The following is a 19,949-nucleotide window of genomic DNA, read 5'->3' as shown; positions in this document are numbered from 1 at the left end:
TATTATTGGGGGAGGAAGATACCAGAGCTGACTCTGAAGGAGACTGTTGGGTAGTAGGAGAACGCATATCAGGCTCTACAACATGTGGAGAAGACTGTTGCTTCTTCTATCGATCCGAATTACTATATGTAGAATTACTATCTGATTGCTCCTGTTCTCCAGACTCCTGCTCCTCAGACTCTCCCTCATGATTGATGAAATCAGATGAAACATCGAGAGAGAAGAGAAAGTCAGATACAATAGTAGGTTGATTAGTGGGCACATCCACAAGATCACTGCTAAAGAATATCTCAGACTCTCAGAATGTCACATCCATACTGACCAACATATGTCACTCAGAAGGGTAATAGTATTTGTATCCCTTCTGAGTGGCAGAATAGCCAACAAAAATATACTTGAGAGTCCAGAGATCAAGTTTACTAATTATAGATCGATGATCTCGGATAAAACACATACACCCAAATATCCGAAGAGGTATAACAAAAGAAGATACTTCTTGTAGGCACTCAAGTGACGTGCGAAAGTCTAAAACTCGAAGAGACATCCGGTTAATAGGATAGGCTGCAGTAAGAACTGCCTCACCCCAAAAGAACTTAGGAATCCTCATAGTAAAGGATAAAGATCGAGCTACTTCCAATAAGTGTCAAGTTTTACGTTCAGCAACACCATTCTGAGCAGACGTATCGACACATGTAGTTTGATGGACAATTTCATGAGTAACTAAATACTCACAGAACTTCCTATTCATGTATTCAGTGCTGTTATCAGATCTCAGAGTTTTGATTTTGACATTAAACTGAAAATTTACAAATTTGTGGAACTCCTTGAAGCACTTGAGAACCTCATCCTTCATCTTTAGTAGATAAACTTAGGTGACTCTACTATGACAGTCAATAAATGTAATAAAGTATCGATATCTAGAAAGAAAAATAGTACTATACAGCCCCCACACATCAGAGTGAATAACATCAAAGATCTTAATACTTCGAGTGCCAGAAAAAGGATAATAGTTCGTGTATGTTTAGCAAACTCACATGCATCACAAACTAATTTATGCTTATCACAAATATTATATAAACTAGAAAAAATCTTGCTAACACAGAAAAAGAAAAATGACCAAGCCTATGATGTTGTAACTGGAGTTCATGCACAGTATTTTCGGAAGAAGATACAACCAAGCCAGTCTCTAGATTACCTTTCTGTCCTCTTCCAGTCAAATAATAAAGCCCATCATGCATTCTACCATACCCAATCATCTCCCATTATCAGCTCCTGGAGAACACAATAGGTGAGAAAAAATATTACTTTGCAATTTAAAATAGCTGTAATGGAGCTTATAGAGAAGAGATTAGTGAAAAAACTAGAAACATGTAAAACTGAGGACAATATCATGGTCGGTGTACAGTTGACAAAACCTTTTTCTGACACAGTGGAGAAGGATCCATCAGCTATACATACTTTATCCCGACCAGAGCAAGATGAATATGACACGAATGACCTAGATTATCCTGTCATGTGACTAGTAGCTCCTGAGTCTAGGATCCAATATTAAGAAGTATCTAAGGTAGTAAGTATATTACCACTATCAGAAGTATAAGAACTAGTTTATGCAAAACGGGAATGAAAAATAGAAGAAAGACTGGAAGAATCACTAAGCAAACCCGTAGCAGATGAAGAGGTATTGCTAGAAGAAGTATTCAGCTTGGTCAGAATATGACGTAGGGTTTGCAGTTCCTCCATAGACAAAGAACCTCCAGCATCAGTAGATGGAGTAGCAGAAACAGACGAAACCATGATCGACAGAGGAGCTAAAATAGATAAAGTAGAATCGTGGACCTCAGAAAAATTGACCTGACCACAGTTGATTGCTCTTCTAGAACGCCCACCTCCTCGCTGACCTCCTCTACGACGACCCTGGCCAGATGAAGGACGATCATGTAACTACCGGCATGTATCATGGATGTGCTCCAATTTGTTGTAATAGGAGAATATCTGTATATCTCGATCATCTCTACCGCACAACTGTGATTGTGGCTGAGCGACCATCACAGAATGGGCTGTATCAGCAGAGGAGGCAATCATCACACATCGACGAGTTTTCTCACTTAGAATTAGTGAGAAGACCTGATTGAGAGAAGGCAGATTAGAACTTCGATCCAAAATTTGAACTCTAATTGGATCAAATTCTTCATTGAGACCGGCAAGAGAATCAAAGATTTGCTTCTCATCTGTAAGTTTTTTGAACTCAGCAGCATTATTAGCATAACTGACCTTGAAGGGACAATAAAAATCTAGCTCTGACCATAAATGTTGTAGTTCTGCCATATAAGCGGTGACAGAAAGTTTGCCTTGCCTGAGTACACGCATCTTACGTTTGAGCTCAAAAGCTTGGGTTGTGTTACCTTGCTGGGAATAAGTTCGGACAGCAACCTCTCAAATTTCTTGAGCGATTTCAAAAAACAACATGCCCTAAACAACTGAGGGCACCATGGAGTTGGTTAGCTAGGCCATCACAAGTGAGTTCTCCGACTCCCATTGCACAAAAGCAATGTCTCCCGTTAATGACTGTGGTTTAGCCCTGGTGAGAAAACCCTCTAAATCACGGGCTTTGATGAACAGCCATACATTTCTGGCCCACAAAAGATAAGTGAGAGATTTGTCCAGTCGAACAGAATTGATCTAAAGAGAAAGATTATCCATCCCAGATCGAGAGGTAGAGGCACGAGTCACCACTTCACTTTTTGCCTTCTCCAACTCCTCCTTAGTGAAACTGTCTGACATCTTCAAATAAGCTCAAAAGAAAAGATCACTGAATGATATTCATCTTTTTTTTTTGAAAAAAAAATCAACTAAGGAAGGGCTGACTTGTCTCTTTTCACGGGTGAATTCCATGGGCATAGTCGCACGGGGTGCGAGTGGGGATGGTGGAGGGATTGGGTGGTGGCGGCAGGAGAGGTGGTGGTGTCGGGTGTGGTACCGACAGAGAGTGTGGCACGGATGGTAGTGAGAGATCACATCGAAGTTAGAGAAGGAGAAGGGAGGGGGGTTTGGTGGGCGTTGTGCGATGGCGGGTGCCAATGGTGGCGGTGGCGTTCTACGATGAGATGGGGTTGGTGATGGAATGGATAGTGATGGGAGATTGGGAAGGCAAGAGGTGGGAGGAGCGGTGTTGGGCGGTGGCCGATCTGTGACAAGATGGGGCCTAGCAGAAGGGAAGAGGAGAGATTAGGAATGGAAAAAAAATTCATGGATCAAAACCAGGGAGCTCTGATATGAAGTTGAATGTTGAGAGAAAGAAAAAGAATTTATTTTTCTATATTGTATGGGGTGGAGTAGTCCCCATTATATACAATAACTTTTTCTTTTATAAGAAAACATCATAGTCCATAGCCATCTTTACCATTTTTAATTAGAGTAGCTAATTAGGGAAATACAACCTACTTTCCAACAACTAAAACTGATGCATCTGTAACTACTTGGAAGATACAAAGACTGCTTTCATGTCATACAAATTTTCACCTTTTTCATCTTTTAGTATGATCTTACCGATGCTGGAAACAAAGCTCTGTGATTGTTGCTGCAGGCATGGATTAACCTTCATAAGTGGCAGTTTTGCGTGAGTAGAGTTCCTTGTTTGACTATCTTGTGCCGGTTTGCATATCTTCTTGCAACATCTTTCGGACTTTTAGTAAATGTAATTTTTACAAGCAAAGCTTATGAAAGGGGACATGAGCCTCTCTTTTTGTAAACATGCTAAATTTCATTGTGCAACTTGTGGTTGGGTGAACTACCCCTGAATAGGGAAGCATGAACAGAAGATGACGATGTGTTAGCAAGCTTACTCTGTTCGCTTGCGCTTGCATGTTGTGCATGGTGCAATGGCATAATCACCGACATCTATATATTCGCAGGTTTTGGAGAGGGATAGGATAATGAAAAAGTTCCTGGAAGTTACCGTTCCACTGGAACAAGTGTTGGGTGAAATTTCCTTTGATAAGCTGGACATCAGGTGAAGTTAGAGAACAGGTAGAATCAGCCATTAAGGAACATGTTCTCTTTTAACATTATTATCAGCAAGCACTTGTTCCTAGGGAGCTTGCTGTGGTTTCATAATTTTATTTTATATTTTTCTCTGCACTTTTGCAATTGCTGGAGACCAAATTATAAGGTGCATGTCTGGTAAGGACATCATCTTCTAAAATCTTTTTGATACTGCGCGATGCAGCAGGAAGAAAGAAGAAATAAAATAGAAAAATAATCAAATACATGGATTAACCAAAAAAGAACTCACTTTCACGGGACATGCAAACTTCACTATGAAAAAAAATATTATAAGAGAAGATCTCACTCTCAACCCTCGTATATCCAATTTCTCTCTTACAGAAAGTTCTTCCTCACAAAATCTCTCTTTAGGAAGATCCCGCTAAACTCCTAAAGAGACCGCTGTCCACTGTCCAGGAGCTTCTCTGCTCCTTCTCTCGACGTCTCAGCCACTCTCTCTCTTCGTGTGGGTCCTCTCAGTTTTTCTGTGTTGCACAAAGCTGTCTGCGTGACACCAAAAATCATGCCGCACCACTCTGCTCTCTGTTCCTCTATACGGGCCTTTATAGGCTTAAAAAACAAGACAGAATAGGTTTAGATAGAAGTCCTTACAGCACCCAAATAAAAGCTCTGGACTGTTGGATCGAAATCAGAATCAATCCATGCCGTCCGATCGCATACTGGTCCACGAAACAGTATCGTGGACCACGAGAAATATGTGGGAAATGCCCATGCGATCCACGTGGTGGGCCATGGACCGTCCGGTCCACGGTGGACCGAAAAAATAGGCTCCCAGCGAGCGCCTGGCCTGGGCCATGTTCGGATTCCGTGTCGACTTCAATCGTGAGTATCTTCTCTATTCAGACTCCGTTTGAGACGATCTTAATTTCTTTGGACTCCATTTTCTTCGCGGACCTCGTTGTAGGCTCAGTATGTACCAATCTCGAGGCGTCAAATTCTAACACAAATTTTATTTTTAAGTGATGCTTAATGAGCGTGTGATTTTATCCGGGTTGAACTTGTCCATACTCAGTTAGAAAGGGCCAAAGAACAGTTTTTTTTTTGATGGAACCAAAGAACAGTTTGATACACCTGATGATGAGCTGTACAATGATCTTTTATCTGTTTACAGTATGAGCATTGATGTGGAAACAGCTATCCTAAGGAGATTAGCAGAAAAGTTACAGCTAATGACCATATATGATCTCAAACAAGAATCACTTGCATTGCATGAGATTGTTGTCGCCAGGGGCAGAGATCCAGGAGAGATCATCGAAAAGATGTCAATGCTATTAAAGAAGATTAAAGATTTCATGCACACTCAGAATGCAGAAATGGGAATGCCTGCAGATCCCGAGGTTCTTCCTTCTAATGAGGCCTTTGGATATCCTAGTCCAAAATCTCATGAGATTCTTGGGTTGGGTCAAGACAACCAACTAAATAACACTAAATTAGGCTTATAAGTATAAGAACCAAAGACCATGGGAGTGGGCTGGCCCGACTCAAATCCCATATGGAGAAAAGAGTAGGTCTTGTTTTTTTTTTTTCTCCTTGGCCCAGTCCACTCTCATAGTTCTTATAATTAATTATAGGTGCAAGCCAATCTTATTTACCTGCTTGTCTGGGTGCAACCCACGAATCCCATGGGATTTTAGGGCCAGACACCCAAATAGTTCCTGAGAAGTCCAAAATTCTGGTCATTCCAGATGATTTTTGCTGAAAGATGGCCACTGGGCAGGATTTGAATGATTCTTGATCTTTTCCTCTGCTGGCTTCAAAGTTTCCTGTCATACATTTGCTTTATTTTTGCGGACTTGCGAGCGGGGATGCATTGAGAAATGGCTGGAGGTGGAGGGTGGCCATGATGCATGCCTGAAGACGCAATAGAGGCTCCCCACACATCGTTAACCCCAAACTATATCCTCCACAGCCTCATAGCTCAGTGGTGTAAGGCCAATGGCATAGATCCACCTAAGCGCGCCACTCAGCCTGCTTCTTGGGTGAACATGCCAAAATTATTGTACTCCTCTGTAAATTATGTTCCCAAAACATTGAAGACCAAAGGTTAGCTGCTGGCGAGCTTCGCCTCCTTGCCAAACGCAATTCACCGTGTCTGTATAGCTGAGGCCGGGCCTATACCTCTTCTTGTGAGTTTATTATCTACATTTGATGCATGAACCCCGTGAGCATGCAGTTACTGCTCTTCTAAACCTCTCCATCTGCGAGGAGAACAAGGGGAAAATAACCTCCTCAGGGGCTGTGCCCGGAATAGTTTCATGTGTTAAAGAGGGGCAGCATGGAAGCACGGGACCACCCACTTCAGCCTTTCAGTTGTCGATGAGAATAAGCTGACTATTGGGGCTTCTGGGGCAATCCCACCACTTGTTGTGCTGTTAAGTGAGGACAGCCAACGAGAGAAGAAGGACGCAGCGGCAGCACTCTTCAACTTGTGCAGGTACGAAGGTAACAGGGGAAAGGCAGTGAGGGCTGGCTTGGTCCCAACACTCATGGGACTATTGACAGAGCCAGGAGGAAGGATGGTGGATGAGGCAGTTGCTATACTGGCCATCCTGTCAAGCCATCCTGAGGGGAAGCTGGCAATTGGGGCTGGTGAGGCGGTGCCTATATATGCTGGTGGGGGTCATAAGAAGTGGGTCACCTAGGAACAAGGGAACGCAGCAGCTGTTCTGGTGCACCTTTGTGATGGGGAGTGGCAGCAGCAGCATTTGGCTGAGGCACGGGAGTGCAGGGTGATGGGTCCATTGGAGGAACTGGCACAGAGCGGCACAGACGGATAAAAGAAAGGCAGCACAGTTGCTTCAACGCATGAACAGGTTCCTAGAACAGCAAAAGCCAGCTCACGCTTAGCCTCAGTCCCAGGCATGGGGACAGGGACAGACTCAAGCGGAGCATGGAATGTAACTTTATAGAGCCTTCAACGGTAGGGAAATGGAGGGATGGTCTTGAAGAGTCCAGCCATGGAATGTACCATGTCCATGTTGTAAGGTAGCATCCTCGATTTTTATGGAGGAAAGGCCTCTGATTTTGCCAAATTGGGATCCGGATCTAAGGTTTCACCAATTGTCTATTTAAGGAATACTGATGAATGTTTACCAAAAAAAAAAAAAAAAAAAGGAATACTGATGAAAGCTTTTAGATACGAGAGTTACTTTAATTCATTATTTTTTCTGGATTGGATTTTTCTGTCTGGCCGCATCTGGCTTACAAGGATGGTTGATTAAACTTGCTTTCCATGCTCGTCTCAAATTTGATGACCAATTCAAAACTGGGGGTTGGATCAAAAATTTTACTGCGACAAGTGAAAGGCAGGGGGAACAAACAGGGAATAGCTTGAAGATTTAAATTAAGATTCTGATTGCATGTATCAGGTAAACATTCTAAAATTTATTCCAGGAAAGCTCGTCCAGATGATTTTATAAACTGAACTGCATCAACAACTGTTGAAAGTTATGAAATCATGCAATAAAGATTCTGATTATAAGACGTGGTCTAAAGCTGCATGATCTTATTTGGCAGTGATCTGCAAAAAAAAAAAAAAATGTAATGTTTGTTGGATTTTTTCTCTATCTAAAGTTTCAATGGCGATTGGCAAATAAATCATCACCGACTGTTCAAGTACAGGAAGATACAATGAAGTCGCTGTGACAAGCACCCTGTGAGAGCATCATGATTCAGGTTGAAGGCTATATGACGGTCCAAGAAGCGGTTGCAACACCTGTGGTCCATTCAGGACAAACTACAGTTGGAGGAAAGACTCATGATTTCCGGAAGCAAGGGCATGGATTGAGCATTTCCATGCAGTCTGCCTTCGTATCTATGTGGCTCGTAATTCAACTAATAAAGGTCGATCATTTGATTATGTAACTGCTTTGCTTTTCTCCTCTCTTGCTTGACGGTTTATGGTTCTGTTTTGAAATTTTTGATGCCGAGCAAGTTGAAGGAAATCAAAATGGAAATTTGAATTTGTTTACTCCAGGTGAAATGTCAGGATACTGTGGCAGGTAAAATAGTAAGACACAAGCATATGATGCATATTTTCAGTGTGTCAAACAAGAATACTGCAAAGCATTTGTGACCATTATGTCATATATATGGTCCAAAACCTTGCTTGGATAAAAGTTGCCTGTATTCTTTGAAGTCCGGTGAATCACATACTTGACTATTTAAAGTAATGCTATGACTTGAAGCTTAATCACAAAGGTGTCATGCGGATGAATGGCGCGTATGGATTCGTAAAGCTGATGGCAGCCACAACTAGCTGTGAAATGACCCTTGGTTGATTTGTTTCACTTTTTTTTTTTTTTCTGGATGAAATGCTTTGGTTTTTTACTTATGGTCATTGAAACATGGCCAAATGACTTGGTCTTCGCCACAGTAGAATAACTCAAACAGTGTAGGAATTAGTAGTGTTGGGATATACCGGCCGGTCATTCTCACGTCGACTTACCGTCGGGCCCGCCTAACCGGCGCCCGACTCTACCGACCGACATCGTCCGACCGAAGGCATGTCGGCCGGGAAGACCCTTCCCGAGCCCGACTGGCCGAACGACGCGGCCCGACCTCCGACTTTGGCAACACATCAGACTGGCCATCGGGGGTGGTGGCCGATGTCCGATCCCCGCAATGCGCCGCTCCAGCCGACGGTGTCCCTAGGTCTTCACCCGACATCCTACGACCAAATGCAGACGTATGGTCGGTTGGCTCCTCCAAACACCGTACGGCTGCTGAGGACCGTCGTCCTGACAAAGGCATGCGGCGTAGCCGCCCTGGGACACCGTCCCACCCAAGATATGGGTCAACCCTAGTGATTTGACAATTTCATGGCGATTTGACAGTCCCACGGTGACTCTGACAGCCTCCGACGATTTGACAACTCTTCCATTGTCTGCGCCATTAATGACGGCGCCATGCCGTGCTCTACTATAAAATGGGGAAGGCAACAGTGCTGGAGGAGATTCCTTCAAAATCCTTGGACTTACTCTCTCTCTCTCGCTGAACTCCTTGATTCTTTTCTACTGTTGCCTAGTCTCCTCTCTGACTTGACCATCGGACGGTCCCCGCCGGAGTCACCTCCGATCAGTGCGGACTTCTTTTGCAGGCGCTCGTTCCTGACGACCAGGCGACGAGGGGATTGGCCGCAACAGATTTGGCACGCCAGGAAGGGGGGAGACGCAGGGATTACGACCCCCACAGAACTTGAAACACCCTTTCGAAATGACAAGAATCAGGGCTCAGCGATCGAGGGCCATCGGATTGGCGAGGCACTCTTCCCACCGGGAAGAGGCCTCTCCTCCACCCTCCATTGCGGAACCTAGCTCTCCGCATCCTGTGGCGACTACGGAGGCGCAGATCGCGACGATCGTGCGGCAGATGACTGTGCTGACGGACGCGGTCAAGAGCCTTCAACAACAACCAATCCGGTTGCCACACTCGCCGGTGGAGCAACCAGTGGCACACCCGATGCCCTCTAGGAGCAGCCGCCGACGCCTGCGTCGGTCTCCATCCCCTCCCCAGGAGCAGCCGTCACGGCACTCCCATCGAGGGGGGAAAGGCGGACACAGCATGATGCCCACCAGTCCCAACGACTGTCTCCTTCCCAGCTGGAACGAGCAAGGAAGGAGAAGCGGCCGCGGACACCGTCCACCTCCCTCTCAGATTCGTCGGGAGACTCCACCCCCGGGGTCTCTCAGCACCGACGGGCCGACGACTACGAACGCAGGTTCGAAGAAATCGACCGTCGGCTTGTCCAGCTGCAGGTGGACGGACAGAAGTCCTCGAACGACGTCGACTTTCAGACCGCCCAACCTCTCTCCCGACTCATCCTCGACGAGCCGATCCCTAGTCGGTTCAAGATGCCTCATGTGGAGCCCTACGATGGCTCCACCGATCCAGTTGACCATCTGGAGAGCTACAAGGCTCTCATGACGATCTAAGGGGCGATCAATGCCCTTCTCTGCATCGGCTTCCCCGCCACACTTCGCAAGGCCGCCAGGGCCTGGTACTCCGGCCTCCACCCGACTGTTCTCATTTGGTTGGATTCGGGGTCCCCCCAGTGGGAAGAGAACCCCCAGAAAACAGAAGAAGAGACAAAGAAGAACTGGTTCTTCCATCCATGAATCGATGATGGAAGATCAGTAATAAAAGAGAGACCCTTCCGAGGGTTGAAATACCACCACCCTCGGACTTTGGGGTGGGGTCGGAGAACAAAAAAAGTTTGGAAGAGCGAAATACGAGGATTGGTCGGCAAAAACCGACACAACAAGGCAAAGCTGACTACCAGTCGGACCGAGTTCGGCGCAAGCTGCGCCGGACACAGTCCGTAGTAGTCCAGCACGTTTCGGACAAATTCTGAAACCGAAAAGCGAAGACCGGCCCGGAGGTCCTCGACGTAGAAGGCCACCTGGCCCGTAGGCAGGTTGTTAACCCGACCATCGGCTCTAGGGGCGAACAACCGAAACTGCTCGGGATGCAGTACTGCTCCCGGAGCTGATCGACGTTCGGCCCCGAAAGTGAAGAGACCTCCACCTCCGGGGTCGACCGAGAATCGTCAGTCAGGTTCCCCGACCGACTCCCTCATGGTGAAGTTCTAGCCATGACACCAGAACTGAGAATGGAGAGTGAAGAAGAAGAAAGAGACAGAAAATTCCAAGGAAGCAAAGAAAACACAGGAAGACAAGGACGAAAGCTCTTAGAAAACCCTCTAAGGGAAGAGATGGGGACAACTACCTGGGACAAAGGGGACCGCTCAACCAGGGTCTCGACAGTAAGTTTGAAAAGTAAAAATCTGGATGCAGGTGACCCTGTATATATAGTGCCCCCTGACGGCCGAGATGAAAGCACGACCAGCGAGGATCTCCCAGATCGTGACACGTGGCGGCATCTGGGCCTTCCTTCGGCCCGACGGTTCGATGCACCGACCCCAGATCAGGCCACGTCGCTTTCATCCGCCTGAAATAATCTGGCCCAATGGCCCCCTGCCACGTGGCGGAAAGGCCGTGGTGGTTCGCGTTCCCGAAGAGACGGCAGAAACGGTGGTTTCCATTCCCGATAGGACGCCTGACATCGATGGGACGTCTGACACCGACGGGACATCCGACACCGATGAGTCGCCTGACATCCGTAAGATGTCTGACGCCGGACCGAACGTTGATACGGTCGCCAGAGTCAGAGCATAATGCGATGGATATCCACTCCTTTCGCCCGACGCCGCCGCCCACGCAAGGACGCTGGCCAGCATGCCATCTGACTTAGGAGTGGGGGGGCAACTATTGGGATATACCGGCCAGTCACTCTCACGCCGACTCACCGTCGGGCCCGCCTAACCGGTGCCCGACTCTACCGACCGACATCGTTCGACAGAAGGTATGTCGGTCGGGATGACCCTTCCCGAGCCCGACTGGCCGAACGACGCGACCTGACCCCCGACTTTGGCAACACATCAGACTGGCCATCGGGGGTGGTGGCCGATGTCCGATCCCCACGATGCGCCGCTCCAGCCGACGGTGTCCCTAGGTCTTCACCCGACATCCTACGGCCAAATGCAGACGTATGGTCGGTCGGCTCCTCCAAACACCGTACGGCTGCTGAGGACCACCATCCTGACAAAGGCATGCGGCGTAGCCGCCCTGGGACACCGTCCCACCCAAGACATGGTTCAACCCTAGTGATTTGACAGCTCCACGGAGATTTGACAGTCCCACGGCGATTCTGACAGCCTCTGGCGATTTGATAACTCTCCCATTGTCTGCGCCATTAATGACGGCGCCATGCCGCGCTCTATTATAAAACGGGGAAGGCAACAGTACTGGAGGAGGTTCCTTCGAAACTCTTGGACTTACTCTCTCTCTCGCTGAACTCCTTGATTCTTTTCTACTGTTGTCTAGTCTCCTCTTTGACTTGATCATCGGAGGATCTCCGTCGGAGTCACCTCCGGTCAGTGTGGGCTTCTTTTGCAGGCGCTCATTCCCGACGATCAGACGATGAGGAAGTTGGCCGCAACAAGTAGTAACTCAAGCAGTGTAGGAATTAGTATGGCTGGTATACTGAAGTAGGTAAAAGGATAAGAATATTTGAAGCATTGGATATCGAGTTTACGTAAAGCATTAATTGATGCTGGTGTGGAGAAAGGAGATTGTGGATTGCCCCTTTTTTTTTGGTAAAAGATTGTGGATTGCCTTTTACATCACTTCATTTATACATTTAACAAATCTATTCCTTCGTGGTTCGACCATATAATGGCATGTTATGATTGCCAAGAAAGATGTCGTGATGTTCATTGTTCACAAACCTCGGGTGAGAATAGGTGAATTTTTCTTGATGGGTATGTTGGAAGATGCTATCATTTGGGTTCAAATTTGAGGTCACCCTCCAGTGCAGTCGCTAAGGAAAGGAATGCCCACCGAAAGACCGAGGCATATGCTAAACGAAGATTATGTAATCCAACTTTAAATAGTAGGGCGGTTACGATGTTGTTGTTGGAAGAAGCGTTCTTGTTTGGAGCAAGTCCAAGCACATTAAATGCCATAAATTTTGAGTTGGCATGAGTGAAGAATGGAAGCAATGTTTTTTTAATCATTTGTTGATGATAAACATGATCAAATACTTTTGGACCTTTGTTTATATAGAAAGTGATGTAGGAAATATCCCTCCCACTTCAATCCAAGAGGAGAAACCAGACTGGGGTGATCGACTTTTCCACCTCAGCAACGGACGATTTGCCTCGCAATACTTGGCACCAGTCATGCCCAGAATTATTATCCAACTGCTGTGGCGCAAATAAGATGCTTGAACCTGCCAAGTGATGGCTCATATGGCCATATATTAATCGTCGGGCGCAATCATGAGTGCATGTTCACCGTGAGGTGTTCGCCGCTCATCATGAAAATGGCCGACCTCTCTATAAATAGAGAGAGGCAGGATGTTTGAACCTGCGGCCGGATGATAGCTCATTCGGCCACATATTAACCATGGGGTGCAATCGCATGCGCACGTTCACCGTAGGGTGGCCGCTGCTCATTGTGGAAATGGCTGGCCTCTCCTATAAATAGAGAGAGGCAGGAGACCTTAAGCACGTCTCAACCCATTTTCATTTTCTTACTCTCATTCACTCTTCCCATGTTCTTTTATTCGTAGCTGGCTTAAGCGTCGAAAGTCTCCATCAAAAAATCTTCGCACGCAAGGGACTTCATTTGTAGGTCCAACCTTCTATTCAAGAGCCTTTGCCAATCCACTAACCTTGATTCAATCGACCTAAGTTTTGTCTAGAGATCAGCAGCAATAGGAAAAAAGGGATGGCTCAAAAGATGTGTAAAAATTCAATATTGCCTGGCCTTGTGAGGCATGGCATGTTGGAATGATTCTATAGTTTTAGAGTTAATTCTCTTTTTTTATTTCTTTTGAGAGAGAGAAACATAAGAGGTTTTAGAGTTAATTTGATGATGGTAATAACCGTTACAAGATCTACCAAATATCGAAATTTACAAGACAATTTAGATTAGAGAAAGATTATACAATCATAAATTTCAGGGTAAAAATCGAGAATGGAAATCACTGTTTTTCGAGGTAAAAGTCATGAATAGGAACACCTTCTCTTCGGCTACTAGGACAAGTCTTAGAACATCAAAACTATTACATCACGTTTTTCACAGTTTAGAAAGGAAATGCTAAAAGCTCAATCATCTCGAATTATTTATGCCACTCTCCCAAAAAAATAATTGGGTAACAAAATGAGTCAAGAGAATGAAGATTTTCGCTTTTCTACATCCCAACAGCCTTGCTATTAATCTTAATCTTTATCTTATACCCTTTTATTGTATGGTGCATTAGTCCTCATATCATATATTTTAGAATAGTAGCAAGGATTTTTGCTCTCCTTTCAAACTTTGGCATCTTGAGAAAGTACCATATATGCACCTTCTATTCGTTTTCTTTTTATTTAATTGCTTCTATCCTAAACTACTATATATTTTTATTGGTATAATTAATTAGTTTGCAACTTAATATGTCCATTGGGGCAATCAGATTTTTTTTTTTTTTTCATTCGTACTCATGATATATTTTCAAACCCCACAAGAATCGGTGTGGCGCCACCCTACCATCCACCCTTAGTTAGGCATAGCATTTTGTTATCAAAATGGGTCTTCCTAACTGTCACGTGCCTGGCTGGGCCTGCTTGCAGCACGGAGGACCACATCCACTTAGTTCTCCCTGTCTACGAACTGGGTGAGAAGCCACGTAATGTGGATGATACGGCACCGACCATCGCACCCATCACCCATGGCAAAGGATCCATTTGGCCCAATTTGTTACGTCACGACAGCCACGTTGCCGTGTCGTATCCGTGTACCAAAGAAACTTTAGGGTGATGGGATCCAAAAGTAATCCTGTATCAGTAATGACCGCTCGATCTTGATCCTATGGTGACCAACTTCTTGATTGTGATAAAAAAAAATAGGACACTGTGATTGAGAGCAGACGTGGGATAATCCGGCCCACTTGACAATTTGTACGTTTCGGATAAATACGCCACAACCGAAAAGAAAAGATCGTTATATTAACATCAATGAGCAGTCTATTCTATGCAACCAAAAATAGCTGTCAGCTTTCGGAAGAATCTGCCGCAAAATCCGGTATATTCTAACTCCAATCCTACTGCATGATTTTTTTTTATTGGAGTTTCTATTATTTTTTCTTTGTCTCACTAATTGATTTTGTTCTCTTTTTCGGGCTATAAATTCTTTAATTTAGCTACAGTATTTTTATAATATTTTATTATAAAAAATATTTATAATATTATATATTAACTTTTTGAATATATTTTATTTTTTAAAAAATAATATTTTATTATTTTTTTTTCTTCTTTCTTCTTTCTCTATCCAACCGGCAACCACCTACGTCCCTAGCCCTCGATGCCACCCGTGGCTCCTCCATGCTCACTCCGCCCAACCCCCCACGCCTTCTCCGCATCACCATCCGACCTGACCGGCCACCTAAGTCTCCTCTGTTCTTCTACGCACGCCCCTCAGGCGGCCCAAGCCTCCTCCGCGACACCAACCCCCTCCTCAACCCCCCTCCCCGACGCCCCCGACGCACCTCCTCTGGCATCTACCGGCGCTTTGCATCCCCCCCAATCCCCCTCCCACCACCCCCAATAGCCCATGCCTCCTCCACTCTCGATTTCACACCTCCCTCCCTCCAGCATCCACCGTTACTCCGTGCCCCCCCACCTTCCACCCCCGACGGCCCATGCCTACTCCACTCTTGGTTCCATGCCCCCCTTCCAACGTCCATCGCCATTCTAAGCCCCCCTACCCCCACCCTCAGCGGCCCATGTCTCCTTTGCTCTCAGTTCCGTGCCCCTCCCATCCAGCATCCGCCGTCACTCTGCATCCCCCTAACCCCCAGCCTCCTCCACTCCTCTGCGCATGCCCCCCGCGGCTTGCACCTCCTTTGTGCCACCAACTCTCCCGACAGCCCATGCCTCCTCCACTCTCGATTCTGCAGCCCCCCACCCCCCTCAAGTGTTCGCCGTTGCTATGTGCCCCCACCAACCCCCCCCCCCCCATTGCTCTTTTTTTGCCATCGCGCCACCCTCCAACCTCCGACACCCACGGTGCTCTATGTTCACCCCCCTCCAGTAGCCTAAAGAAAAAAAAAATATTTGAAAAATAAATTAATTTAATTATAGTATAAAATAATTTTTAATTTTGAAATATTTACCGCACCAGCTATACACATGAATACTCCACTGTATTAAAATCTGAATCATCCATATTTAATCCGATAATCAAAAATAAATAAAAAATAAAAAGATCAAAATATCTTTTGAAGCACCATAGTAAAATTCTAAATTTTTTTATCTATATTAATAAAAGCCGGGTGCATTACTCTTCATTAGCCTCTTTTTATCTTTGGCATCCTCCCAAGATAATTTGCTTTCTAACTCCTAAGTATTCATAGCATATTTGTATTAATGCTCTATTTAATCAATCACGCGCGCATATATATATATATATATATATATATATATATAATATATATATATATATATATATATATATATATATATATATTTGAAAGATGGAAAAAATGAGGGTTGTCTCAGGAAAAAGTAAACGGGCAGAGGACAAGCCAAGCCATAAAAAAACGATACTTAACTTTTTGGATAGTTTTAGTCGAAAAAAGAAAAAAAAAGGTTTGGGCAGAAAAGGATCAAGTATTGAGCGGCAAGAAGTTACAGGACGAATGCAATGCCATGGCGGACACACACTCTCTCTCTACATTCCTTCTTTTTGACTCAAAAGCGGCCAGGATTTCTTGGAAATCTTGATGCTCTTTGACCAGGTCAGACGATTGCTTATATGGAATTTTAAAAGAAAATTTGCAAAATATATGAAGGGTTACATATAGGAGCCAACATGTTAGGACTCAGATTATCGACGTAAAATTATCGATGTTAGCCAATCGGCTTTCCGCGTTCATGTTAGGACTCTGGACCTCCTATATCTCTCACTTTGTTGCAACAAAAAATTTGTACGTTAGGAGAATTATATTGCACTCGATATTTCTTCAAAACCTCTAAAACAAATTTAGAACATAATTTTGTGGTCAAGTTAATGGGTCGCTACTTCCATAGAATTTGTGAAAAACCCTACTCTACCTTAAAGATCAACTACTTAGCGTGGATGGATCAAAAGAAAAAGGCCATGCAGCCACTAATTTCAAAATAGATGATCGGATATATGCCTAAAAAAATTTGATTGCCTCCGACTCTCCAAAAGTTGTGGCCTAGATGATTACCATGCAAATAAACAGAAGAAAAAAAGGTCACGCGTTCCATCAATCCCACAAACCCTCAACACCCAAACCCCGTCCCTATCAACGTGAAGGCTCCTTCCAAGCAACCCCAACATTCCAACATTCCACCATCAAATCGGTGGCGACGTCAAAGCTCCTGTTTTGGACTGCCTGCCTTATTCTATTTTGCTTTGATTGTTCTTGACGTCTAAGTCCTTCTCTATTTGCTTTCCCAATCTTTTGGCTCCTCGAGCACAGTTGGAGCTCTAATCAATGATCGCATGCAAACACTGACAGCTAAACAACCAAGTCTGGAATATATACCCATAAAACACTTTATTTCAGTATGTCTTCGTAAAACTGGTTGCTTGGGTTTTTATGATTTGTTAGTTTTTTTAAATAAATTTTGTGAAAAAAATCCAATGAAACATTTTTATTAAACTTGTTCAAGTTTTATATAAACTAAGTTCGGCTCAGAGTTCACAGTTCGGGTGGTTGGCTATAGTATTAAATTGCAATCCAAGTTTGCGATGCCGTAGCACACGCCGTACCACACCTAGCGTACCATTAAAGAGATATTTGAAAGATTACATGCAATTATCCAAAGATTTAGGATCTCACTGAAAATGAACAAGCCTAATACTCTTATACTTAAAATATTCATATTTAATGAAAGAAAGAAGGTGCCTAATCCATGCTAAAAACGATGAATTGACTCCCCTTGGACAATACTAGTTCCCAAAAGTTAAATAATAAGACAACCCTTTTACATCCTTCACCGAATCAAATCTCTAAGAGTAAAAAATTTTAATAATATAATCTAAGATTGCTATCAGTATATGCCACACTATTTATTTGTTTATTCACGGACAAATCCCTGAAACAATTCAATTAAAGGTTACAAGATTCTTCAGTTGGACGAAATGTCTCATAGAACATCCATACCACAGTAAGAGTCAACTACCGTCAACTAAGCACATGCTTCTATATAATTCCTTGTAGCCCTTGTAATTATAGCACGGGAATTCTTCTCATCAAAGCTTCCGAAAATATCATTTTTTCAAAGAGTTGGGAGGCAATTACAAGCCAACAGAAAGAAATACTGGATAGTAAATTAATAAAAGGTCAGTTCATTAATTGGCTGATGTATCTCAAGCTGTGTTATAATACATTTAAGTTTATGGAATCATATCTTGTCTGTTGATCGAACTTAATAGGTCCTCAAGCTCTCTTCTAATATATAAATTAGTTATAGACGTCCTTAGGAATTAAATATAAATGTTGAATTTGAGCATTTACATTAAACTGCTAAGGAGAACTACCACGCGAATATCAGAGCCTGTATATCGTTATTCAGATTTGACAAATAAATCTAGTGGTTAAGAAAACTAGCTCAGAAATGCACCTAAATATGTATGCCTACATGTTACATTAAGCTCTCTCTCTCTCTCTCTCTCTCTCTCTCTCCGTTTCCTATCTTTTACTCTCCGTAAGGCAGGTACTCACTCGTCTATATACATGCAATCTTAACGATTCATTGGTCAAAGAAATATGGGAGTTCAACAACCGCACATAATTGTAGACACCATTTGCTACTTAATGCAAGGGAGAACCCATGATAGATGCTTCACCGAACCTGGTTGCTGGCTTCCTCGGATGCAGTAACGACAGTGTAATTAAGACCCCTCGACAACCATCCGTTTATTTCGTAATCTACAAGAGTGGCCCTAATTAAGGTTAGGTCAATGCTAGCTAGCTACAGGACGCACCACGAAACAGTTTTTGTCCATTCCTGTCGCCCTTGCTTTCTTCTCTTCTATATACTTTCCTTCCGTTCAGAGAAATACGTGAACACTGTCAGCGCCACATTTCATTTTCAACATCATCTTTTTTATATTTCACTACTTACGCTCATACGAGGCACGACACCCCATATGTATATATGAAGAAGATGAGAGAAAACAGTCCAACTAATGTACGAAAAATAAAGACCGCCATCCTAAAGGGAGATCTCCCTCGTTCAGCATAATATATAGTATATTACATACTTGGAATCTATATGCAGAACAGATCACAGACGATTACGACCATGATAGTGCTCATGTGAGGCAACGTGAAGCAGAGAGCATGGGAATCTCTTCCCCACTCTCCATCTCTCTCTCTTTTTTCCTTTCCTATTTCAACAAGGAAGGGAGGGCCAACTCATAAAGCTAAAGCTGCTCCCTGAACAGAAGACGACCCCCTCTCACGCCTATTAGCCTCTCTCTCTCTCTCTCTCTCTCTCTGGTGTAACCCCACAAATCCACCACCAAGATCATCCCCTCTCTACAGCCCCATGTGGCCATGCTCACAGACCAAACAAGGGTTGCATCTTGGCATTTAGCTTGAAATTCCGAGCCTCTTCTCCTTGGATATTGCAGCACTCATACACCCACTTCCTTTACGTTGCTTTATTTTCCTCACTCTCTCTCTCTCTCTCTCTCTCTCTCTCCTCAATTGTCCCTCGGGTTTCCATTTCCACTGCTCTCACTTCTCCTCCCTCCTCCCTCCTTTTTAGTTGTACATGGCCAGTCTGCCTTTATTCTCACTAAGGGTGGGGGGAAGGAAGAGACCGCCTTGGTCGTCGGGAAAGCAGACGAGAACCAGATTCCCTGTGGCATGGACCCATAAAAACAAAGAAGGGAGTCTTTAGGCATTTCACCATTGCTCTTCCTTTCCCTATTCTTTTGCTTCTTTGGTATTCACTGTTTTCTTTTCTTTTCTTTGTTTCAGTGCATGTGCGTGTGAGGGTATGCTTCTACGACTGGCATCGGTCTTAGGTTAAACATTCTAACGGATTCTTGGGTCTGCATGGATTTTAGTGAGATCTTGGCTTCTTTTCAGTCACCCCCCTATCTCTCTCTCACTTGCGGCTTTGATGCAGGCTAGGGTTGAGTAGCTAAACAAGAGTCTACATGATGGGTCAGATTAAAGAGCAAAAAGAGAGGAAAAGTAGTGATTCGAGGCAGAACCCAAATCAAATCCAACTGTATACTGCTCAAATAAAGTGGTTGCCGTTCTGTCTCCTGTTTGTGTGTGTGGATGTCCATGTA

At 44.3% G+C, this 19,949-nt stretch overlaps 1 protein-coding gene and 1 pseudogene across 1 annotated transcript; one reads left to right on the top strand and one right to left on the bottom strand.

The window, feature by feature from the left end:
- Positions 1-1,941: 1,941 nt before the first annotated feature.
- Positions 1,942-2,367, bottom strand: LOC140853670 (uncharacterized). Its single transcript, XM_073248323.1, has one exon. It carries the CDS (start codon positions 2,365-2,367, stop codon positions 1,942-1,944), a length of 426 nt encoding a protein of 141 aa, XP_073104424.1.
- Positions 2,368-3,077: 710 nt separating this feature from the next.
- Positions 3,078-7,104, top strand: LOC105057044 (U-box domain-containing protein 12-like; annotated as a pseudogene).
- The last annotated feature ends 12,845 nt before the right edge of the window (positions 7,105-19,949 follow it).

Source organism: Elaeis guineensis, chromosome 14 (assembly GCF_000442705.2).
Source record: "Elaeis guineensis isolate ETL-2024a chromosome 14, EG11, whole genome shotgun sequence".
In the NCBI taxonomy this organism is placed as follows: Eukaryota; Viridiplantae; Streptophyta; class Magnoliopsida; order Arecales; family Arecaceae; genus Elaeis; species Elaeis guineensis.
The sequence above is the reverse complement of the archived record's forward strand: the minus strand, read 5'-3'. Positions and strand labels throughout refer to the sequence as shown.